Source organism: Tyto alba, unplaced genomic scaffold (genome assembly GCF_018691265.1).
Source record: "Tyto alba isolate M040663 unplaced genomic scaffold, T.alba_DEE_v4.0 Super-Scaffold_2, whole genome shotgun sequence".
Lineage (NCBI taxonomy): Eukaryota > Metazoa > Chordata > Aves > Strigiformes > Tytonidae > Tyto > Tyto alba.
The window spans coordinates 26,223,064-26,249,323 of record NW_024881282.1 but is presented as its reverse complement, the minus strand read 5'-3'; the positions used below and the strand labels follow the sequence as shown (position 1 = coordinate 26,249,323).

The 26,260-nt window shown below is 38.8% G+C and overlaps 1 protein-coding gene across 4 annotated transcripts in view; it reads left to right on the top strand.

The window, feature by feature from the left end:
- DCLK1 (doublecortin like kinase 1) overlaps window positions 1-26,260 on the top strand; it is a 246,736-nt gene that overhangs the window by 176,438 nt on the left and 44,038 nt on the right. For 2 of the 4 annotated variants that reach the window (XM_042792601.1, XM_042792600.1), the window contains exons 6-8: window positions 5,991-6,085; window positions 23,656-23,740; window positions 25,103-25,211. In XM_042792601.1, the coding sequence (XP_042648535.1) occupies window positions 5,991-6,085; window positions 23,656-23,740; window positions 25,103-25,211 (289 nt within the window). Of the gene's footprint in view, window positions 1-4,781; window positions 5,060-5,990; window positions 6,086-12,095; window positions 16,935-23,655; window positions 23,741-25,102; window positions 25,212-26,260 lie in introns of those variants that run through there. The other 2 variants (XM_009963216.3, XM_042792602.1) reach the window with 2 other exon arrangements.

The window sequence follows — 26,260 nt, the reverse complement described above, 5'->3', positions numbered from 1 at the left end:
CTGTTCTGAATGACAAAGGGAATGTCTGTGAGGAATGGATAGAGTAGGTCGTATTACCAAGGGCTGTGTGTTTTTTTCAAAAAATTGCACCTGGGCAAAGAAATTGTGAAACTACGTGTCAAATTACAGCCTGATCAAAACTGTAGATGTTCCCTAAAGAGAAAAGTGGTTTAGGATATGGAAATTGGATCTTACTGAAGGCTTCTCTGGAGCAGATGCTTGTGCTTTTCTCAGCTTGTTAGAAAAAAAGAGGTAGATGTGTTCCTCCGCAAGAAGATATGTTTTCATTTAGTTTGATAGTTCTTCCCTAGGTCATTATCCAGAAACAACCCTTCTTCAGACACCTGACTTAGGAAGGTCTTCTGGATCCCAAAGGAAGGAACATGACGTATCATATTGTCTTTGGCGAGGTCACGTGGTTCTGTTCACACTGTTATAGGTATTCAGCTGACAGATTTTGTAATAAATATGCTGAAGCGAAAATTTCCTGAAGCCAAGAGTACAAACCCGTGGGGGGTGATGGAGTCATCCTACAGACCCAGGGATTTCCAGATGATTTTTACTTTGATCCTGGCTTCCTTTTAATTTTTTATTTATGGTGTTTGTATTTGATGCTAATAATGAAAAAATTAAGTTTTATCATTTTGTACCCTGTAACAAAAATTGTGAGTTAGTAAGAGAAATAGATTTGGTTAGACTGAAAAGTTTAACCCTCTTAAAGAATTAAAAAGTTAAACACTGAATGAAGAAACATTCTCAGAGTTGGTACTCCATTCACACAGACTGATCTGAGAATCCTAGTCTTTCCAATTAGGCAAAACAGTTCAAAAGAGAGATTTTTATTAAATCTTACATAGTTGTAGCTGCTGCTCAATTAGGTGCTACATGAAATAAGCATCCAAGATCATAGATATCAGCTGTACTCTGATGAAATGCAGAGGAAAAATCAAGAGGCACCCACCTTCTGGGGCTACAGAAAAAAATAATACTTGTGGACTCCAGGGAATTGTATTTTCAAGGAAGGCTCCTGTCTTCTGGGATATTGGACATGTCTGTGTGTCTGCAGGACTTCTCTGCTTGATGGTGCGGGCGTAGCCAACTTCAGGTTGAGGCAGAAGTGCTGTCGCAGTGGGCAGCCGTGGAGATGAGCGAGGACTGAGCGCGTGGGGGGGTTACAGTCCCTGATGAGCTCTCCACTGCGTGGGTTACATTGTGTGGCTGCCAAGGGTACCAGTCACTTATGAGGACTCGGGTATTGGTGGCTGCTGTGGTGGGAGTGTAAACCTGACCTAAAGGTGATCCTTTCTGCTGACATTTCTAATCTGTTGATCTGTCGATGAGGTGAAAGCTCTGTATGGATCTGTCAGGCCTCGTCTTCAGTGGCAGAGAGATGTTCTTCTTGTATCTCCATAACTTCTTGACATAGATTCTAGAAAAGATTGAATGTAAAAGGTTCAGTTTAGCTCCAGTTATAACGAATGCAGTACTGGTTATATGGGGTTTTCTCAACCACTTGCACAGTAAGGTAGAACCTACAAAGCCTTGTCTTTACTGGGGAGTGATAATAAGGGCACTTGCTGAATGTGGTGCTCTGGACAAACTTCATCTTTTGGAATGAAGACAAAAATATCGAAATGTATACAAGTAGAATCCAAAGCAGAAAGAACAAAAAGGCAAGGTAGAGTTTGTTCCATAGCTACTCTGGGACTGCATAATCTTACTGAGACAAAAATGTTGTTTTGGAAAGGACGGTGACAAACCACAGAAGTAATTGACATAAGGTCAAGTAGTGATTTCCCATCACCATTTTCTAGATAACAGTTGCTGACACACATGTTGTTGTGACTTCTATAAATCATTTTTGAGTTTAGCCTGTCCTAGTCATGAGTAAGTTGAGGCTGCAAAAAAGCCTGCACCATTCCTTTCCCTTAATCTTCTCTTTCCTCTTCACTCACACTCTTATTTGGCAAACCACTGCTGTAAACATAGTGTCATCTCTACACGTTTTATAGAGTGCAAGATGCTAACACATCAACAGGCAGTTTTATAGGAGAGTATGATTTCAATACAGTACAGTGGCATTGGCAGCTTCTCAGACTGGCACTTGATAGTTTAATGCAGCTTTTCTCACTTTTTTTTTTATTACTTAATGAAAAGATGCCCTAACAAAATTTATTTATTTGAATGCCATCAAAATGCTTTTTATTTACAGCATTTTCGTGAGTTTATAAACACCATCGTATGAAAACCTATCTTGCATTTATCTCAGTAGATGATGGTATCCAGCTTTATTGTTCTATTTCCCGGGTGTTTCTACCTTTGTGTGTGGGCCAGGTGCTGGAAAAACAAGTACAAAACAGGTTCTTGCCCTGTTATGCATCCTGAGCAGGAGAGGAATAGTCAGGAAGGGAGTTCACAGCTAAGCAGCTACATACATCTGCTCAGAGCAGCTGCAATAATTTTGTTACTGTTTTTGCTTTTTCATACATACCTCACCTATGAAATTTTGAACAGATAAATCTTTTTCATGAGACAATGGGAGGGCACTGTGTGTTAAGCTGAAGTCTATGACCCCTGCCATTTTACGAGTCAAAAGTGACAAGAAACCTCTTGCCTCACTTAATAACATGATTAATCACAACAGTGATTTACCAATTTCATATGTCTTTATCTACATCAAGGTTCCCTGTAGGAACACGTGCTGTATTGGTTAGTGAGAAATGTAGTGCAGACACTGGACAGAAATGCAGTTTCCAACCAGAATTCATTCCACCTAAAAATGGATTTTAGGGCAGTGTACTTCCAGGTGTGCAGACCATCCAGAAGACAGACATGATGTGCACTTGTCTAATCTTGTGCAGATGCATCTAGAGAGCTTGGAATAGAACCCACATCACCCAGGTCCCCCTTCAGTTTGACTCTCATGTAGACTCTGTATGGCCTTCAGTCTTCAGGTGTTTATTTAATGGAGTTCTGCAACTGGAATAAAATCCACCAAAATTGGTAGGTGGGGAGAATTTTGATGACTTTGCTGACATCTCCATTATATCCTAAACCTCTAGGTATGTGGGGTTTGATTAATTTTGCCTAACTTTAAGTCTGCACGGCAGTGGATGCTCATAGCACGTTGTTCATCGGATCTGGTTTAGATGGTTGCTTGGGGATGATACAACTCGTGCTATGACAGCAGCTTGGTTAAAATAAGGTCTAGAAAACTACTTCAGATTGGTAAAAGGAATCTCATCCCAAGTGCTAATTGTCACCTCTAGAGTCTCCTGAACAGTTCTCCATAGGGAGTCCTTGTATGCTCACAAAAATCCTGGCATGTATTTTAGGTACTTAGCACCTTTGTGTTTTGCATATGGGTAAGGAGGTGAGCAAACTCCACTTAAATCTCCTGAGAGTCTCAATCCATTAATTGTGATCTTGATTTCACATATTACAGACAGCCTACACAAGCACAACTATCATAATTTTCCTTTTTAAAAAGTGCTGTTCGAGAGAGCATTGGAGCTTAGCTTACACACTCTGGATACTCTGGTGGTGGCAAGTGAGCAATTTTTAAGGTTTATAATACTTTGTTTTTTCATCTCAAATAGAGACTTATTAATATGGTACAGGTGGGAAATACACTGAGTCAAATACACCACTGCATCTATTTGTCTCGTTCCACTTGGTTGCCTCAAGTCTTTCTCTTCAGGACAGAAAAATTGCAGTAGTAATTCTAAGAAAAACTATTGTTGAAAATTATGGGAAAGGAGTAAATCTATAAGGAATAGGAACCAGTGCCTAGTGCTACAAGGTTTATTAAAGTGTATCTGTTATCTTAAATTTTTACATAATAATAAGACCTAAGAATATCTCCTTGCTTTAAAGAGAAGGCAGACCATTAGTCTTGTTACTTAGCAGTCTTGAGGACTAGCTCCATGTGAATAATAGTAGTTTAGTATTAGTTTCTAAGTAATACCATGTTTGTTTATAAGGAGCCCTTTAAACCTTCAGAAGTTTGAGATTCCAAAAAGCTAATTTTTAATGTCCTCATCTTGCCCTTTTCCTAAGTGATTTCAGGAGTATTCATAAAAAATTTTAATTTAGTCATTATTGGCTAGACGTGTGGGGTGTTTTGCTGAATATTGGATGAATGTTGGTGAACATGTCCATATGCATGTGCTTTCCCCCACACAGTTAGTACATTTGAATTAGTGATGATATGTGCAAACCATTGTCCTCTGTACAAAGAGAACTCAAAGCCTAGATGAGTGGAATGGTTTTCTAGAAAAGCAGCCTATTTTAATCCAATTAGTGTATCTTGTTGTTCCTATGGTTATACAAATATATTGCACCTTTACCTTAAACAATGCCCTGCACAAAGTGATGTTGAGATTTGATCACTCACAGCACCTAAGCACTATTAAGTGATCATTATTTATCATGGAGTATAATGTGTTTTATTGATGTGTGTGGTGTGGTAGGTGTACATGTGTCTTCCTTATAATGTGCAGGCCCAGTATTAGCCAGTGAGAACAATGTATTACGTAAAAAGTAAGAGGAATCTATTAAAAATGCCTACTGTATTATCCAAAGGAATTAGCATTTGCTAGATTGCCAGTCAGCCAAGGTTTCACAAGAGTTATTGTCATTTTGATTTTCGGATGAGTCATTTGGTATATTGCCCCCAAAGGCACCTCATTATGATTCAGTGCACAGCACATAAAATTGCTTAGGCTTTCGGGGCTCCATGGAAAGCGAGTGGGGGTTGCGGTGGCTCAGCGTTGTGAAGCAGCAGCATTATGCTTAATTGACACCTTTGATGTAGCCCTAAGACAGCACCTGCACCTCCCACTGCTGCTCTGAAGACGTCAGCCTTACGCAGAAAAGGCTTCTGCTTATGAATCCTGCATCGCATTCAGCTCACTCTGTGAGCAGCCCCAGCTATCCTTAACTAATCCCATTGCTTCTCAGTTTGGCTACAGCTTGGCTTAGTAGAGAGCAGGAATTTTGCTGCTTGCTATTGTCACGTTAAACAGTAAGATTTTGTCCATGTTAGAACTCATAGAAGGTAAGTCGAATGCCTTGTTGATACCCTAATATGTAAATATTCTCCTAAGATTCAGAATCTGGGAATCTGATTGTCGATTCTGTTTTTCCTGGTGCTGACAAATGTGGACTGTGATATAACAGTTGCTTGTTTAAGAATATCTACATATATATGTGATACACGCTTTGTAATGTTTCTATCAGTGCTTCAGTGTGAACATTATTGATAGCCTCTCGTGTGATTACTTTGTAGTAGAATTCTGTCCTCTGCTGGTATTGTTTTGTTAATTTAATGGATAATGTCACATGCATGCAAAAGATGCTTCTAAAATGATAGGCACTGATATGTATGAAGGAACTTGCTTACTTGAGAAAGGGATGCTTTGCTGTAAGTCAGACTTGAGGTGTTACATCCAATTTATTTGCCTCTGGAAAGCCCTTCTGGGTTAAGTCTGAGTTGATGTTTGGGTCAGATAGTATTGGAAAAATCTCTTCAGATGTATGAGTAAGAAACAGCAAGCAGCTGATTTTTTCTTGCAGTAAATACTGCTTTTTATTTTTGATGGGTAGAACTTCAAGCCATAACTAAATGGAATTAAAAGGTTTACATATGGCAAGTGTCTGTTAAGGTTAACAAAGCACCTTGCTCTCCATCACTTTCAAGCACAAGAACAATACAGTTTAAGATAAACATGGTCTTGTTCTCTGCCATTGACTAAACAGTCTTTTTGGGTTTGTTGATTATTTGCCTAAACTTTGTGTAAAAATTGGCTTCATGGGCCAAAACTCTGAGGAAACAATTCTTCTGTGAATTGCCTCATTTAATTTTTAAAAGATGGAGTAAAACCAAATTAATCTATTCAATGAAGAATTAAAAGAAATATGTTTATTTAACTATTCATTGGCTTTTAATAATGCCTTGTGTTTATTTTTTCGATTTATTGTCCTTTTAGTGAATGGAACCCCTGGTAGCCAGCTTTCTACTCCCCGCTCTGGGAAGTCTCCAAGCCCATCTCCCACCAGCCCAGGAAGCCTACGGAAACAGAGGGTAAGGAAATAAGGAAACTGATTTCTGAGCATGGCTGGGCAGAATCCAGCATAGCCATTATCCGATAACCTTCTCCCCACTGATTCCTTGTGTGTAGAGTCATAGGGTGAAAGAGCCTGGATACAGTCCTTGCTGTGTTTGTACAGCACTCTGAAGTGGAACACAACTGTTCTGTGTCTGTCAGAATGCTAAGTATGCTGGGAATTGGTTTATCCTTGAGGGGAAAAATAGGGGTATCTTTCTCCTTTTTTACAAAAGTTTTTTGTTTGTTTGTTTTAGTTTCTTTTTCCAAACATTTCACAACTGGAAGGAGATGTTCACCTTGTCAAAGACTGTTTTGGTCTTATTATTTTTTTTTTTTTTTAATTTACCACGGGCATTGTATCACTTGCAAAAGCTACAAACAGCTTTGATTTTGAAGCAAGGTGAAAGAATGCACTGTGGGATTTATCTGAGGATTAGCTGTGATATCATAGCCTTGTGTAGTGAAGATACTATCAGTACCAAGGCAGCATGAGACTTGTCAGTCACTTTGCTGGACCAGAGTTGTTAGTAGCTGTAGGTTCCCCCTTGTTATCATGTATAGAGGAATCTACAATCTACCTAAGCATCCAGAATTAACATAGTACCTATGTTACTGCTATAACCCTCTGACAAAATATTACAGGCTTCACATGCTGATTAAATTAATTGTATCTGTTCAAAAGCAATGGGACAGATGTCTACATATCTTCTCTTCTGCTATTTTCTAAACTGTGATCAGTTCTCAATGAAAGCTTCCCTAAGGCAGTACTCTGTATTTCAGACTTGTTTATAAACACAGTTTGAACACATGCTTTTCCATTTTTTAAAGAAAGGCATAATTTGTGTGTCTCTAAGTAAGAGGATTATGTCCAAAATTGGCAGTGCTTGACTTTAGGGGCTGGTGCAGACCTGGTTCTGCAGATATCCCGATCAGGAATCGCTGTAGCATGGCACGAGTCCCTTCTAGCCTGTGTACCCTTCTTCATGTCCGGTGGACACCAGGGAACTGAGGAATTGTGCATGCCCAGGTCTTCCCTCGGGCTGGGGTACAGCCATGGGTTTCTGCCGTGACTTGTTTATAGATACAGAAGCCAACTGTGATCTTGCAGTGCAGAGATAGCGAGCGAGCAGCGACTTGAAGCCTCAGGGTAGTGTCATGGTTTTCATCATCTGGTATGCAGAGAGTAAAGATGCAAGTTTCAGTTGGGTGAGCTGGCACTGAAATCTTCTTGAATGCAGTGTCTTCCACACCTGTTTGTTCTTACTCTTAAAGCGTATTAATGAATCATTAATAAGTCACTGAAGAGGGAACAAAGTGTCTTCCAAACAAATTATACATTTGTGAGGTAAGAGTGTCTGTTTAGATGGATGATATCAGTACTATACAGTGGATTTTCATTTGCTGTAAGGCTGTCTCTTTTCACTGGTAACTTTACTATTCCTTCCTCACCACTGATGCTCCTCTCTCCACAGCAAAGAAATGTTTTTCCCTTAAGGTTTGTGGATGGGTGAGTGGGAACCGTGTGGTCAGTACCAGTAGACACAAGAGTTTTTGGCCACAAGGTTTCGGACTTTCAAATGCGTGGAGGAGAGCAGATGGGCTTCTTCTTACCCGGGTTCCCTATGTGAAAGTAACAGGATCACCAAGTGGAAGTATTATGGGTGCAAAGGGCTGTGTAGCGGTAATGTAATCACATTGCTAACTGTATAGGAAATAAATATTGAAGTAAACTGCAGGAGAGATAAGACATTGTTAAAGAGTTGAATTCTCTTCTCAGATATTCATATCCAGTGCCCTTGGCCTCAGTAGGGGACCTTTTGTGCTTGTCTGACTTTATTTTAGACAGATCTCTTTTTCTTTACCCAAATAAACATGGAATACATTCATGTAAAAATAGATTGCAATCATGTAAAAATGCATTGCAATAATATTATTTAGGTTACAAAATCAACGGCTCAGAAGTTCGGGGATGGAAACTTTACACTTTCTCTGAGAATTTGTTTCAGCTCCTTTCATGTTTAACTTTTGAAGAGAATGAGCTAGAAGTTCAGTGTAAAAACATATGATTGTGTCGTTATAGGTCATAATGTGTATTCCAGTAACTAAATTAGTTCCATGAATAGCCATTAAACAGTGGTTACTAATCTTAATTTTCTTGTTAGCAGTATAAATGGTGTTCTGTTTTGGTTTAGTACCATCTTTTGTATGTTGCCATTTAAATTTTATTTAGAGAAGAGGTTATTTTATGTACCATATTGTCATAAACCAAAGTTGAACCCAGAGCGTTTCGCTTTATATTCAGTGGCTTCAGCAACAGCGTTGACAAGCCAGCAGCAGGAGAAGGTTTATTCCCTAGGAATTTGTTGAAGTGTTGGTCTCATGTGATAGACCTACAAGAGACAAGAGGAGACCGCTTGCAGTGCCTGCTTTGTCCCCAGTGTTGAGAGGTGAGGTATTCCTGCCCCAAAAGAAGAGCTTTGGCTGCTAGAGCCATGGCCTGGAGTTGAAGGCGATGGCTGGGGTTCTGACTGGCCTGCGTTTCCCCCTTCACATGGACTTTGAGAGAGCTGCTGCCTTAGAATTGAAATCGGTTGCTGGGTCCTGGGAATGCCAGCTCAGCTGTGTTACTTGTTTTCTTTCTCTCTGGGTGCGGTTAGAGTTAGAGGGGTGCCTGTTCCCTTGTGCCATCAGGTACATGGGATGCCAGTAGTATGTGCTGGGTCTGGAAGGCGACAGGGGACGCTGGCTCCAGCGTAGCCTGGTTCCCCCTGATGTAACTAATCAGTCAGCTCTTCAGCATCCCCGTCTGAGTGCTATGAGGGAGCTGTAGGCTTGCTATGTCAAAACGCTGCAGGGTCTGGGCAGGCTGCCAGTGTTTTTCCTGGGAAGTACAGGTGAGGGGAAGTCATGCTTTTCAGTTCAGAGGCACAGAAGCAAGTTACGTCCACAAACTGAGGGATTTCTCCCTGTGAATAGTAAAGACCTGTAAAAATGGTAGAGATGGTAGAATTTTCATTAATAAATAAAAGGATCCTTGTAACTATGGACTGCATTAGGCAACTTAAAATAGGCATCAATCATCCTACTGACATTTCATCACTCACTTTTTAAAAAAAAAATAAATTCCTGGCCTTTGATGGAAGGCTTTCCATCAATGTAAATAAAACCAAAAATGCTGCTGTGCTGCATACTCAGGAAAACTGTACTCTTATAACCCTACAGATAAAATTTTGTACCCTCAAAATCCAGAACATAAAAAGATAAAGTTTTATCCTTTCTCTTTTGCATATGTATGTGTCTGAGTTGTTTCCAGAAATTCAGAAATCAGTGGAAGTTATATTTTTATAATCTTGGGTGAAATTCAGTCTATATTTGAGGAATGTAAAATTTGAAAGATTAATTTCATGGGTGTAATGTAAGGACTTGAGAGTGAACTGGGAAACATTTATCAGCTCTCTGAGCTAACTGTCAAGCAATTACCAGCTTCTGAGTATTTTAACTTGCAGGCTGTGTACTATAGTTATGCTTTCTTGTAGTTTAATTCTTTCTTTGTATTTATTCTTAAATAGGAAATTAAGATTTGTATTTTTAAATTTTTATGTACTTAATTGTATATTTCCACAGAGGATTAAAACACCTGAAATGCAGGTTTATAGCAGCTGAAGTAGAGATATATTGTGTTGCACGTGCATCTAGCTCCTACCACAACAGAGTACAGTTAATGATGCAGACTCAGAAAAGGTGACATGACAATCATAACAATAAATATACATAACAGCAACCCCCATATTTTATTCAACTAGACTTTATAATACTTTATGAGCTGGTTTTCCCACTGTCTTGTGTTCAGAGTCATTACTTCAGTTAAGGTGGACACATTCTATACTTTATACCTGATTTTCTGTTGCTTGCCATTATTTTAAATGTTTTTTCTACTTCCTTAGAGATTACAACCTATGGAATAATAAAAAATAGGATTCAAGGTGCCTCTTGACTAATCAGACAAAGAAGTTGAATTCTAAGTATATAAGGATTTTTTTAGTTCCGTGTGGCCAAGAAGTCTTATTAATTCAGCAGGTTTTGTCTTTTTATTATCCATGTAAATTATTAAATATACCATCCTCATATTTTTCAGAAATACAGCTCTTTGGCTAATTATAGGCAAGGACAATTTTTGAAGAAAGGAAAACTTTAAAAGCACTTCAAATATTTAAAAGTATATGAAAAAGCAGAGAATGATCCTGAAATCTTGTGCATGATTTTGCTTTAAAACAGCCATAGGGTTATTAAAATAAGCACCAAAATATTCCCTAAATATTTAAAGTCAGTTCTCATAAATATCTTCTTTGTAAGTCCTGAATGCATATTTTTTATATTCAGAGAAGTGAGCAGTCATCTGGAAGACACTTTTCAAAAGTTTGGGGTGTTACCCTCCCTAGCAAATCAAAAGATTTTTTCTTCTGTACTGTATGTTAGAAATTCCCAATCTGTATGTGCGTAAAAGAAATTTTAATAATTAACTAACTAGCTAGTATTCAGAATGAGATGGTCTTGTCTGTTTAAAATTCTGCTTTTGTCTAGATTGTTCACAACAAAACAGAAATGTATTTAAGATCTGATCTTCACTCTGACAGTCTAATATGTCTGCTACCGTACATACACATGCCCATTGGTAGAATACATGCAAAATAAGCATTCTAGGGGATTAAAAACCCCCTTAAGGGAATTAAATCCCCTTTATATCATGCCTGCAAGTAAAACATAAATGTGCATAGATTACTGAGATCCTTGTAAATTTGAAATTTGTAAAGTATTCATTTTAGGTAGTGCTTGTTGTATAGTATAGCTTTCAGATACGTTTATTTTTTGTCTGTTATCTTCTTGTGGTTTAAAAAAAAAAAAATCAAAAAGCCCCAAACCAAGGTCAACCCTAAAGGTGACTCCATCAGCCTTCCCATTCTTACATGTTCTTGTATTTTGTCTTGTTTTGTTGGATTTCGTAAATATATTTTATACTTAAAGGCTCCCCCAAAACACCTTAAAGGTGACAGAGCTTGGCTATGAGGTCTGCTGGGCACCTGCCTACTTGGCACCCCTCTAAACCATCACTTGTGCTTAATTCACCTTAAAAAGATAGTGCTCTGTCCTGTGCCACTTCTCTTTGCTGGACTTTCTCTTTCATTCAGCGCTGTTGTGTATCTTGGAGAGGACTGTTGTGCTGTGTCGGTTGGATAGGGCAATGTATCATCCCCTAACACCCCTGGCATTTGAGGATTAGCTGATCCATCCGAGGATGCTCAGGGTGGGTGTTGAAAAAATGAAGTGGATCCACGCACTCAGACTCTCCCTCTGCTGTCATGAGCTGGTTGCTTGGCTACCGTCAGAAAGAGCCGGTGACGGAGGGATTTTACATGCTGTCTTTTTACACACACACACACACACACACAGAGAAAAATTGTGGAAAGAGATACCATTGTCAGTGCAGTATAGGTAATGGCAATATTCAGTGTCAGCAGTCTGGGGCTCAAGTGTTGGATCCATGCTACATCACCAGTGGGTGGCAAGTTTTGATTACCTTATATAAGGTAAGCACTTACTTTTCTACTGCTGTTTGTGAAACAGCAAAAAGGGAAAAATATTCCCTTTAAGATTAAATTCATATTGCCAAGACTCCAGACAGCTAGGAGACTCTCCAGAACAGATAAATATTGTTTTAGTAGCGTTTAGTAGGAAAGAATCGAATAAAAAAATAAATGCTTCTTAGAATATCTTGCGCATTGAAACTCCAGCTTTATTTATTAACCTTCTGTTTGTTGATTAAAAAATAATTATATGTCATTGAGCCAAAAATCAGAGTGTATAAAATATGTGCATTTTATGTTAAACAATATCTTCTGGTCCACAGTAGCAAAAAGAATATAAGACAGTTGCAGCGCAACAAATCAAACACAAATAAACAAATCTATACTGCACTTCATCTTACAGGACCTGTATCGCCCACTCTCTTCGGATGATATGGATTCAGTAGGAGACTCAGTGTAAAAGAGAAAATGGAACAATGTTTATGGTTTGTGATTTGGTGAAGGTTTAACATTTTTAAAGAGAATAGCTGCTAATTTACAGTAATAGTGAATCACACAAAAGAGTTTTGCATATTTAATATTGAAAACATGGGGCCAAATTAATTCTAGGTTGGAGGGGTATTTTTGGCTTTGCCACTGCATTTTAATGCAAGAATTTGTAATGAGCGGGCCATTGAATATGTCCATCAAATAGAAAACAGCATTGTGCACACTTTAAGGAACGAAGATTGGGTTAGGTGAATATAACGCACAAATCCATAGTGGGCACGTTTATGAATAGCACTCTTTTTATCATCTAAGGTGCTGATTATATGTTCTGTTTTTACCATAGGTATCTTTATTCATTTTGGTATGAACAGTTAATGAATACTTTGCTTTTGCCAATGAATAGGTGAAATGCAGAAAAGAAAAAGCCTGCCCCATTAAACTGCTTGCAGCATGCTGTCTGATCCCAACATGCACATTCTGAACACTCTAAATTTAGTCTTTTTATCTAAATGAAAAGAAAATGAAGAAATCCCATGCAGTCACAGGACAAAAAGTAAATTCTTTCAAAGCAGTGTTCAAGTTCTGTTCAGTGCATTACCATCTGATGACTGTAAACAGAAGGGTATTCACAGGCAACGTGAATGTTTTACCTGGCAAGAGCTGTTAATACTGATCATCCGTGTGTTGCAAGTAAATATGGACAGATTTCTAACAAAGGAAAAATGGGGGCCTGCTGGCTAGCAGTGTCATCTGACACACATATGATGACACCTTTTGGAAAAACACATTTTGCCTGAGAAACTAGTGATTATTTTCACTTATGGTAAGGACAGGAGCATCATTTTTTATTTGCTGTAACAAGACATTTTATGCATTTTAAAATGAAAGCCTGCAAAAATTGTAGAACTGTAAATCATCCTTCTATTGACCTAATTTCTCTGTTTTCGTAATTTCTAGAGGTGATCGTTTTGTACAGCATGAATATGCAAAACTCCTTTAGTGTTAAAGTAGGTCACGCATTATAACCAGTTGCTTAACAAATAGCTACTAATTTTATTTGTTTTCTGCTGCTTTGTTGTGAGAATCTTAGTCTAATTTACATAATAGCAATATTTCTCATCGTATGTTGCATATTGCTTTAAAATTTATCTGCTGTATTTAAGCCCGTAATGTAGTGAGCACACGCTTTTACAGTCTTATACCTTTCCTTTCAGTATCCCATACACTAATGATTTAAGAATTAAAAATCGGTGCGATTCTGATCTTCAACAAAAATCTGTGGAGATTATATTTTTGAGTAATGATTGAATATATTCTGAAAACAGGAGATTTTACTTAATAGCAGAAAATGTTCAGCTGCCACATACCAACTTTTAAATGTAGCGAAATAATTCCTTCACACTGATCTGTCCATAATAAAATTCAGCACCTGGAAAAGGTTGGCATGTGATGTTACGGCTTCCCTGGATCATTAACATTTTCTTTATGGAGGATATTTGCAAAGAGAACAAAAGGGCAGCAGAATACAAAACTTACCTTCTCTGTTTTCAATACTTGGTTCCAGTATCACCTGGAGAGAAAGTCATTGATCTGGCAGGTTTGCTGAAGCAGTTAGGTCGTTCCCCTTTGAAATACATGTTTTGCCATTCTTGCTTCAGACTTCAGATCTAAAAATGTTCCCGACAATAGGAACAGTCCTCCCCCCATGCCCTGATCCTAAGGCTGTCCTGTTCTACTGAAAAGGTTTGCAGCTGTGAAGTTACTTGCGTTTTTGCTAGTTATGGGGGAATGTCTTTGTAAAATTCATTACTTTATCCCAAGCAATTTGTATTACGAAAAGGCGCATTGGGATCAGTTTCCAGAAATTCAGACGACTCCACCAGACTGAACAAAATACTTACTGGCATTTTGAAAAGCGTTTTTTCCTGTAAAGAAAATACATTCCAGGAATTTATTTTTCCTCCCCTCTCCCATATCGGCTACTGCTGCTTTAGGCAGTTTATTAGGAATGTTTGTTCTGCACAGGGAGCACAGATCGCCAGCAAACCTGAATCCCACAGCTTCGCTTAGCTGTGGAAAAGAAAAATGGACCTTATATCAGTAATTGTTATCATAGCAAGTTCTCCATCAAGACTGTTTCAAAGAATATGCTAGTCCATAACATTTAATCATTTCAACATATGACTTGTATTAAGGGGCTATTCAGGGGCAATATGTATCATTAATATTTCATTTAAGGAAGGAAAGTCCCATAGCGATTGAAAAGGTACACTGTTTATAGACTTTGGGATCCCTTTTGTGTGGAATGTAATTCCCATTATACATGAGCAGAAATGAAATGTTTCTTTTGAGCAAGACCAGAAGGTTCCAGTTTATGGGTGAAACTGAAATTGTGTTTCTTGATGCTGTAGTTGTGCTTGCGACAGCACAAGTTTTAGTTTGTCCCTAGATTTCATCAACTTCATTAAATAAGGTAATAGCTTAAGCAACTTTATAGTGTTTGAACCTCTTATAGTTCGCTGTATGCTGCATTATTTGTGCCTACTCTAAGGTGATTATGATGTAGCTGAAGAGTCTTGTATAGATTGTAAGTGCTTTGCTTTCTTTTGAGCTTTATGAGTCCTTGTGATTATTTCCCTAATGCTTTCTGCAACTTTCTGGGGGTTTTCTTAATCTATTTTTTCCCTCTCTTATGCAACAAACCGTTCACATGTGAAGCACAGAATGTGTGTGTTTATATTTATACACACATACACATACATAGGTTAATGGCTTTGAAACCCATGTACAGTTATGTCACATTTGTGGCTTTAAACAAATACATGGGGAAAATATATCGATGGGAGGATGTTCATCTGGTGGGGTTCACTATAGCTCTGTTAAGGTCAGTGAAGCTGCACCAACCTGTACTTGCTGAGCAGCTCCCATGAGGAAGTCTCTACAATTTTAAGAGATCTCATATACAAACAAGGGCTAAGTTCTGCTCAGTCTGAAGTTAGTAACAAAACCATGATTGACTTCAGGGTGGGAAGGAGAGGACATTATGCACAAAGTTATATACACAGTCAAAACATTAATCATAAATTTGAAATGGTATTATTTTGATGTATTCAGACTTGTGTCTCCTCTTGAAATGCACTGCTCTGCAGTGTATTAAGTTGTTTTGTTGAAATCAATAAAATCTTTACCATTCATTATCCAATGTGAAAATTGCTTTTCAATTTGTAAAATAATTCAGTGACAGCACATTACATTTCGTTATTTTTCTCTTTAAACCATTTTCACAGGGCATATATGGCTGTCAAATGAAAATTCTGGGACATTAATATTGTGGCTATAAATGTATATTATAAGGAAGGATACATAATGTTAAACAGCCTTGAAGAACATGTGGGTTGAGATTGTGTGGCATAACAATTGAAATAAATAACAGTGTTTGATTTTACAGTTTCATACTTCACACTGCAGTGTGAACTTTATGTATTGCAGTATGTTACAAAAAATGTCCTCCAACTCTGTTAAAGTGAATTAAGAGTAATACGGAAAAGAACCTCTGATCAACCCAAGTTTACTGGTTTGTCAGAAACAGTAGAGAAATGAACAAAGAGAAAATCTTTGTGGTGCTAAATTACCTCGTCACTTGATGAAAACTTAGATTAATGTTGTCTGTGCTTTTTCTTGTATCCAGTTAATGGCATACAACTGAATACAAGATTGTTCTTAATTTCATCTTCACTTTCAGTTTATCTGTTAGTGATGGGATGAGAACTTGTAACTGTGAGTGATCAGCGAAAAATAACCTTACAGCATGCAGCCAGCCGTAGCTTTGCATGCAGAGCAAAGCAAGCAAGTGGGGGTCACACTCTTTGGAAACGGGTGTGCTACCCCCCAGGAAGCGCCTCCCTTCGGAGAGCAGGGCTTGCCGAGCAGAGCAGAGGCTAGTCTGAGCTGTATTTGCTGTTGCACCGCCTTTCGACTGGCTTGGTTTGCTTCTTTGCCCTTGCACCTGATCTCGGACTGGCTGAGCGCCCTCTCTCCCCGCGGGAAGCGGGGGTGTGCAGATCCGCGTGTTGTGTGCGCACACGCCAGCGGAGGGAGGGACACACACACGGTGCGCACATCCACGCTGCCTGCATTTTAGTGTCTCTGGCTGCGCATGCTGATCGTGTTCAAATTTGCTTAAGTCAACCCTCAGCAGTGAAGTATGAAAAAAGCTGTACTGCATTCGGTGTGTACTTGTTGTCTGATGTTAGATGAGGTAATTAGCTTGTGGTTTGCCCTGCAATACAGTGTTTTGGAATTTGGGCTCTAGTGAAAGAGGAGCTAACAATGTTTGTGCTAAGGCCTCTTCGTTTTGTTAGTTGCACTATGATATTGTAAATACTGGCACATTTACAACATAAGTTTAAGATTTTACAAAGTTATGCGTACAATTATTTTTTTTAAAGAAAAGCTCTTGGATATTTGCTTTTTAAAATATACCATTTTTCTATTGGTGTGATGCAAGAAACCAAAAATAAAGCTGTTGATTTATCAACAAAAAATGTAAAACTTGCAAAAATAAATGCCAATGAATGTTTTTTTCATATAGTCAACTGAAGAAAACCACCTTCGTTTTTGTGCCATTGTTTCATCATACTGTGTTGTGTTTCATATTTGACCATGTCATCCTGGTTGCAATTTGTTGTTTTGCTAGATTTAACATTACTGTCGAATATTGTAAGTGATGTAATAAATATATTTTAAAAATGCACGCTGTTCAGTGAGTTTATTTTGGAAACGTGATTAACAGGCTTTAAAAAAATACTTGCAGGTGGTATTGCTTGTTCATTTTGGATCAGCATTGTCCGCCCAACAGTTCACTCGAGTATAAGGATATGGGATTCATGCATCCTAATGGGTTTCTTTAAATAGTAGATGCACTCAGTGCCTTTTAAATTAATAAACTCTGAGGTCTAGCATGTAGATGCAAAAGATCCTTCAAGGAAGAATTTGGTTTCTAACAGGTCTTTTGAAGACAGTAAATATACCTGCCTTGAACTGCTTGTGGGTAAGTTTGTGTGCACATGACGGGATAGAGTGGAAGTACGAACTGGGAAGGCAGTAAACCATCCAAAGCAAGGTACCTGCTCCCTGCTGACAGCTCAGCTACAGCACCACTCCTCTTAAGGCAAGTTGAAGGAGAATACACCTGTGAAAAGCTAAGAGTACTGAAACATACCCACGATGTTTTAAAATAAGTACCTTATTTCCTTGATATGTCTTTCCGCTCTTTAAAAATACATACCTGTAGCCTAATTTTATTTTTTGTTTGGCAAGGGCGGGGGAAGAGAGATGTTACAACTTCTGACATGTCATCTGCCAGTCGGATGCTTCAGCTGATGTTCAGACACTCTCCTAGAGGGATCTGTGGACCTGATAAAAGTTCTAGTTTTGAAACCTTTTTGGTTACTAGTAAATAGATCAGCCTCAAAAAAGGTGTACAGGCATGGAAAGGAAGCGGTACTATAAAAATGAGGAAGAGTAGAAACAAAATAATTGATTTTTCTGTCTCTACCAAGTAACAGTTAAGAATACCAGGAGAGCTTTTAAAACACAACTCAGATAGATTAAAAATAAAAGTGGTGATTTTGCTGTGCCCTTAATCAGGTGAAAGAAATAAGAACCTCCTCTGATGTCCTTTCAATTTTTATTCTGTAGTTGAGTGGAAAATTCTACCTGTATATAACTTTAGAGAAGGAAAAGGAAACGTTCACGTTGCATCACTGCACATGTAACTTTTTACGTTAACCGCTGTATGGATACAGTAATGACAGGTCAATTTCCGATACTGGGAATCTGATACTTTTTTTTTTGGATCATTAGTCTTTTCTGAAGGAGGCCAAAGGTTGAGTGAGCCTACAGTCTGCAATATGACTCAGCTTTCAAAGCAGCTGTTAGGAGCTAGCAGGGGTTACATTTAAGTTTACTGTTAAATACCACATAGGAAACTGTGTTGGTCTTTCAGAATTGCCTTGTTACACAAATCAGATGAGTGTATAAGCACTTGATGCTGCTGCTTATTAAGAGGATTCTAATAAGACAAAGCGCTTCAGCTTGAAAATTCAACTTCAGTCTGTCAGCTCCATTTCCTTGCAAACTCTCCCATTTGTCCCTCTATCCCTCAAAGGAGAAAACCAGCAAAAGTTCCTGAGTGACACACGCCAGATTCTTGCTTGTGTCGTTTGATCCTATCTCTTCTCCAAGCTGTCTAAATCCTGAATTTCATAAATAAACAAAAAATATCATTTCCCTATGTAGGGTCTCTCTTAAGTCAGGTGCCTAACAAGACAGGGCAGGATGTACAACTGTGGATAAATAGCAGGTTTACATACATTTCTTATTGTTTCTTGCCAGGTGAAGCAGTTTATAAATAAATTTGGATCTTATGTGTCAGTTCAGTGCAGTGTCCGAATTTAAAAAGAAAACAATTGGATCGTTTCTCTTTCTATACATTGAATTCCACTGGTTTCCATTCCTTTGGCATGAAGATTGTGGATTTGATGTTTCTTCATGAAGTAGTTTTTTGCCAGCTCTTTACATGAAAACTTTTTTCCATGTCTCAGCTGGCTGAGCTGAGAAATGTAAGCAATTAAACAAAGAAAATCAAAAGCATTTTTCTTTGGTTGGATTCAGGAGAGGTAGTTTCAGTGTAACCTTCTGCTTCTCTTCTGATTGAATAACCAAAAAAAAAGAGTTTGTCTTCATAAAAGGTGCATCAAAATACATTATTTTACTGTTTTAATCCAGCTGTCCGCTACTTTACCCTTTGTTCTCTGGAGATGTACCATTTTGTTGTATTGATTTGCTTAACACTGTTATGTATTACAGGAATTTTTTGAGCCCTTCAAAGCTCATGCTTGCACTGAACTGTTGTCTTTATTTTCCCATTAACCGTGATGATCTTTAGGCTAAGGAACTGACTATGTCAGGAATTCATGACAGCTATCTTGCAAAGGTTATTTATAACCAGACTGAACACTGGTATGAGCTCGAAAAGAGGCGAACATGGTTGCTTAACTGTTTAGTTTTGGTTTTAATGCTAATTATCCTTGCTGAGTTGAACTTCACCTTACACATATTACTGACACACATAGCTTTTTGAATGTTTTTTAAATTCTGTAGAATTCTTTGGTATATGGAAAGTCTTCGGAGGCATCATTTGAAGATACTAGTAATTCCCTTCTCCTAAGCCTCCTTCCTGAATTTACAATTTGTTTACTAATTTTAACCTTCACTTCATTAAGCCCATTTCTAAAAGAGCAGAACTCTGCATGAGATCCAAACATAGCATTACACCTGTGTGCATTTCTGTTACTCACATTTCATCCAGATGCTTCCTTCGTGCTAGGAAAATACAAAGGAATCTATTGTTGAGAGACTTTGTAGACTCCATATGCGCTAATAAAGGTTTTGAGAGGTTTGGAAAATATAACACAGTGCTTGGGGTTTAAGATTCAGGAATCTGAATTGCATTAACAAACTTCCTAGTCATACTTGCTTAAGTTTCTTTTTGTAACTGCTGGTACTGGTAGTCCACAAGAATAATTCCTGCTGTTTAGTTGGAGTGGGATTTTAAGATTGATTTAGGACAAAGGTGAGTATTGGGAGAGAGAGATTACAGTAATATTTATTTTACTGCGCTTTTTTTTTTCGTGGATTTAGCACAATTTCCACTGAGATACAAACTATTTACAAAACAGTTGCTAAATAAATCTCCCAGCGAGACATGGATGAAACTCTATAGCACTAATGTTTCCATTCACATCAAGGAGATGTGTGGTGTGCTGACCATCTGTTATATAAACCTGAATAGGATCTGAAATCCTTACACCAAAGACCTGATTTTTTTATGCCATCGCTTTTATGGAGGTGTGCCATAAAAATGGCCATGTGCTGGCAACCTGTTCAACTGGACCCCTTTAAATCTGTGTAAAAGTGATGACATTTCGAGCACCTCAGCATCTCTTAAAATTAAAACAGCTAATTGCATTAAGGTCTGTGTGTTGAAGAGATTATACTCTTGCTTAGAGTTTGTTTTTCCCCCCTCCCCATCTGCAATATCCCTGATGGGGTCCACAGCTGTGAGAGGAACAGTGTGCACGACAGACTGCCTCACGATTGGCAAGCCAACTGGAAAGAACACTGAGCCCCACAAGGATTCCTGGACCCGGAGGGCTTTCAGCGTGTGAGAGCAACGAGCTAATTAAAGTCTAAATAAATGGAATGTCCTTCTAGCTGAAGTAAAGATAAATAAATAAATGTGTGTTGTTCCAGAGGACTGAATAAAAATTAAAATATTTGTGTCATGTTTACCTAGTAACGTCTCTTCGGTTGTGAAAGGGATCCGTCAGCAGACTCGGTGAATATGTGCAAATGTACATTTCCTGATTTCTTGTTCATCTGTTGTTTTAATAGGAGGGGTTCAGCAAAGGCAACGAAAAGTATGTCCTTTCTTTGTATTTTCCAATTTGTTCAATAATTTTTAAGTTTTAAAAATCTCAAGTACGTATTTTTAGCAAGTGTCTCCTCAGCTACTGCTTCCTTGTCCCTGGTGAGCTCTGCTTCTGCTCACACGCTGGTGCTTCGCACGCAGGTCTCACTGAATGGGCTGGGTGCTTTGTTTGCAGACCTGTGGCACACTATATGCTGCTAATACGTCACTTTAGTTCTTCAGTTATGAAAATCATCTTAACCTTTCCCATCCTTACGTAGTGTCAGTAAGAAAAGAAATAGGGGCACTTAAAAAATCAGTCTCATATTGATGTTCTGTTTCCTTTACATTTTCTGCCGGCCACTTTTTTTAAAGTGTGTTTAACTAAACCTAGGCTAAATACATATTTAGGGAGCTATACCTAAGGCAAATATTTAGGAGTGAGTTTAATTTCAGTCATGTGTAAGTCATTAAGGCTATTTGTATTTAAAGTGAAGCACTTGCTGAAGCACTTTGCTGAAATGGGCCCTCAAAGGGCTCTAATATTGAGCAGTCTGAGCAGTCACTGTTCTCAGCTAAGCCTCATCTTGAGGTTCCTTGAGAAATTAGGTTCCTGAATAGAAATATGACTCTCTCTAGGCACCCATTTTGAGGAGATGTGGCCATCAAGTTAGGACTCGGTTTTCATGTCTCCCATTCTCACAAATGAGAACAACGAGTGTGAGACTCCGTAGAGACCGTCAGACTGCTGAGGAAAACTGCAGCGGTGTGCAGTCAGCAGTCTGGACCTAACATCTGTTGAAAAGTGTAATCTCACTATTTCAAGTACAAAAAAACTAAATAAAGTAGTTGTTTAATAATCTATTGAAAATCTAGCACTAACTTTTTTTTGTGTTGTACCCCTTACATTTTATAAAGATTAATTCCTGGTTGTAGATGTAACAAATATTTAACATATTTAAATTGTAATTCCTTTAAGAAAATACTGTGGAGTGGGAAAAGAAGTAAGACATTGGATGCCTGGTCTAGGAAAACAAACAGACGCAGCAGAATGGGTAGAGAAAACATGTTTTCTGCTTATTTTACAAGCAGGAGTGTAAAGGAAACAATTCTCTTATTACATGTGTATAAAAATAGGCTTTGAGGGTGACTTCTCCAGGCATGAGAACTCCTAGCATTTTCCTGTTACCTTGATCCTCATCTGCTCATTTGTTCAAAAATAAACCAGAGGTAAGTTTTTACTGAGACATCCCACAGAGTTTAGCACAGGAATCACACACACATAAACACGTCCTAATCATGAAACAAGGGCAGCAATATCTTAGCGATCTGCGTAAAATCAGTCAATGCTCACTTCTGTTGTTAGGAGGCAGCAAAAGTAGTCCAAAAACTGATTAATGCAGTTGTTAATTCTGGTCAAAGCTCAGAAGCAGTGCTTGGATGGATGAAAGGAATGAGCTGGGGTTGATTAAAAGAAAAAAAGGGCAAAGTCTCGTGGTAGATGGGATGTGCAAGCTCTCAGGATCACTTAGTGAAAAACAGACCAAGTTCAGCCTTTGTCCAAATCATCTGACCTTCATCTATTATGGGAGAAATTAAAAGATAGCCTGTTCCAGTGAACTCAGCATATTGGCCAGCTTTTAGCTCTGCTGACTGCCTTCTTGGCTCCATACTCTGCAAAAATCCCAGCTGCTGCATCATTAGTTATTCTCGCCCCAGTCATCGGCTGTGCTCTGCGGTGGCAGAGGAGAGAGATCATTCCAATGAAGCTGTATTAAATTTGTAAACTGGCGTCCTGCTTGTGGGCATCTAGGTATCTTTCAAACACAGGTAAGAAACCGAGAGTGTTAGTTACATGCAGTACAGACTGCAGTTTATGTAACATATAGATCTAAAGAGGTAATTAAATACTGCAGCACTTTGTAACCTTTCAGCCTGCAAACTGTGTGAACCTGAGAAAGTTTTAGTTTTGGAAATCCACTGAATGCTTCCCACTCACGTTGCAACACGAGGACCTGAGGAAATGCAGTTTTGCTGCAGGTGTAAAGGGCCACTGTTACATTTGTAGCTTATTCTGGTTTCCCTTGAGGATGGGAGAATCCTGAAGATACGTTTGTATAATTGCTATGCAGCACAGAATAAAAGTTTTGGGTGAAATCCAGTCCATATATCTTGTAGTTCCATCTGTCTAGATGTGTGCTGAAGCAGTCTTCCTAAAGTGCATGCCTAGAGTCCATACGTAACTGATGGACACTGATAGGTGCATTGGAAGGCTTCCCTAGTGAGATCCTGCCTGCTATACTTTTGGCATCCAAGCTGGGGGGCTACAAGTCTCCTAGAGACTGCAGAGGTACCATCCTCCCCCCATTAACTGTACAGGCAAACGTAGGCACCTGCTGTACACCTACTTAAAACCAAAATACAGACGCATGCCTCGAGTGAGATATACCAAATCAAGCGCTTTTTCCAAAAAGTCAAATGTTATTCACCCTGATATTTTATTTTCTCCATACACTACCATAATGATTTCTCCCTTCTAGAACACAACTGGAGAGGATTTAACCAGAGGGAGGTTTGCAAAAGTAAGGTATTCTGCCCATAACAAATCCAACTTCAGTCAAAACAGATGTTCATGTTTCTAGGGCCTGCTGGGTTAACAGTGTCGCTGAGAAAACAGTGTCCTGCCTGCAGAGGGCAGAGAGCTCCTCAGTTTTCTCAGCCAAAATGTGTGTAGAATAGGGAGAAATGGGCCACACATAAAAGCACTGCTGCACGTGATGGATCAGGGATATCTCCATGTAGGCAGGGGTACCAACAGTGTAATTTCAGTGGGAAAATGGGACTCTTCCCAAGCATCCACATATCCCTCCACCAAAGTAAATTGATACTTTATAAAGGGAACAGGGAAGCCTCTCTGGGATGTGTGTCCAGCAGGAACGTGCTGCGGGTACTCGTGCTCCTTAAAAACCATCTGTTTTCATTTGTGTCTCTCCATTTCCAGAGCTCCCAGCACAGTGGCTCCTCTACCTCATTAGCATCCACCAAAGTTTGCAGCTCTATGGATGAAAATGATGGACCTGCAGAAGGTAACATTTGAAGGCTGACATTTCGAAGCAGTCAATGTAGTGATAACAGCAGCTGTGTAGGAAATGAGTCATTCTTCCTGCCAGAGAAGGTGGGAGCATTGCGGGCTCGATGACTCTCTGTGAGGAGGCTCATCACTCTTGGAAAACCAGTTACGGTCACTCTGGATCAGATTTGATCTGGGCATCACTAGTCAGGGGTGTTTTTGTTGCAGGCTAATTGAGATCCTAGTTTTGCAGGTGACGCAGTGCCAATGGGAGTATTTCACTTATTTTTTGTGGCATCTGTCGTGGTACTAAAGCACATACTGCAGTCCTGGGTCTTTACTCAAAAGTGATTAGTCTCACCCAGTACTAAGGCTTTGAGCAAGTTGGCTAAGGGATAGTGTCTGCTCAAATACTGTCAGTTCACACGCACATATACCTAAGTGTGTGTGTATGTTCCTGTCTGGGGGTAACTCTTCGTGCTGCCTGTGAATTCAGGCAAACCCAGCCTCCTTGTACCATAACATTCACTTTTAATACCAAACTGGAACAAAGGACAGATAAAGATACAGTTAAAAGTGCTGTCTTAAAGAGTGTAAATTCAAGTCACATTTCTGAGAGGCATTTTTTTTACATTATGATATTTATATAGTAGTTTGTATCAGCTGCAGTTTACAGTCATCTTTTAGAGGCATGTTAGGTATTTGTAACACGCTATTTCAAATGCGTTTAAAAATAATGGTACATGAATGAGCACTAAAACACATGAAACGACAAGCTTTTCTTATGCTTAGACACTGTGTAATGCAATTTTACCTAAACATCTGGTGCCCAGGTTGCATGCAAGGTAGTATTATTGAGAACATTTGTTTAAAAACTAAATATTTAATATTGGGGGAGGGGGGGAACTAGCACTTAGCACATGAGGAGTTTTATGGATGTCTCAGTTTACAGGATGTAATAAAATAAGTGCTTGAGTGTTGGACTTCTTTGGTACATATATTTAATCATGCTGTGTCAAGAAGTTCCAACCCTTTTTGGAGGCTGGTCTGCGCTTGTGCAGATCACAGAGGCCTTTTCATAATTAAAAAAATACAATTTTGGTTTTGTCCTGGGGGCATATTGCAATGGGAATGGTAAACTATGTAACACTCGAATGGTGGTATGTTTGAGCCCCCAGAAGTCTGATTTTTCATTATTGTATCTGTGTGAAACCTGTTGAGTATATACAATGTCAGCAGCATGGTTTCACTGTACAGTAAGTGAGATACTGACTCTGAATGGTTTCCAGGCTCCTAAACTATAGAGTTAAAATGCATGTTATGTGCAACATCTGTGTTTCCTTCACTAACAATAAAAATGTACTAATGATTCTTTCAGAAGTGTTGGAGGAAGGTTTCCAGGTTCCAGCATCAATAGCAGAACGATATAAAGTTGGAAGGACTATAGGAGATGGAAATTTTGCTATTGTGAAGGAGTGTATAGAAAGGTGAGGAGGATAATATGCTTATTACTGTAAAAATAATCATTAATGTCATGCTTTCTCTAGATCGTGTCTTTATGTGTAGAACATAGGGCATGTAGTAAGGTAATGTCTCAATGCCAGATGGAGAAACTAGACTAATGCCCTCTCGTATGAAAAAAGGAGTGAGTCCAAGGGACAGCTATGAATTTAATCCTTTGTGGGTTTTATATGGTGGGTTGGGCTTTTTTTGCTGCCGCACTCCACATGATTTTACCAGTTCTTCGTGTTAAATCTTTCTTGTTGCACTGAAATAACATCTTTTCTTGTAGTACAGTCTTGCAACTCTCCGTTTACGTTAGACCAATGAAACATTTCACACGTAGGAGCATTCTGTAAAGATGTCAGGAAGTTTTGTGTGTGTGGTGAAGTGGTGGTGGTCAGCACAAAATGCTGACTTCGGATCCGTATATTCTGCCATCTGACACTGAGAAGTAACCTCTTCTATGTTTATCTTTAATTAAATGGGCAACTCTCTCTTGCTTGCCTGCTTTATGCCTTTATATGAACTCCATCCAACTTTAGGAGCCTGAACTGCAGACATCAAAATCTAACTTCTTCAGTGCCCTTTACTGTTAAGAGGTGAGAACAGTCACCCTTAAAGACTGATTCTAGATATCCACTCCAGATTAGAGAATCCACAAGTCACCTCAAATGGTGGTGTTGCTGAAAGTGTCCAGGTTGACTGGCTCAGGTGTTAGTTTCTAAATCTGGTCAGGCAGGTCATGAACTGGGTTTGAACTGGCTCTACCCAACATTAAGTGTGTGAAAAATAGACAACAAAGACACGAATGCTCTGAGCAGACCTGCAGGTGCCTTTTGGTGATATTGTTAAAAATAGGAAAATATGGGGTAAAAAATGACAGAAGGTACCTCTATGTGAAATCTAAGATTGCTAATCGTAGCGATGCAGAGAAGGAAAGAATCTGCCAGAGCTAGAGATATCCTATAGAAAGAACAATAGAGATGCCAGGGACTGATAATGAAATTCCATGAGTGAAGTTTTACATCCCCTA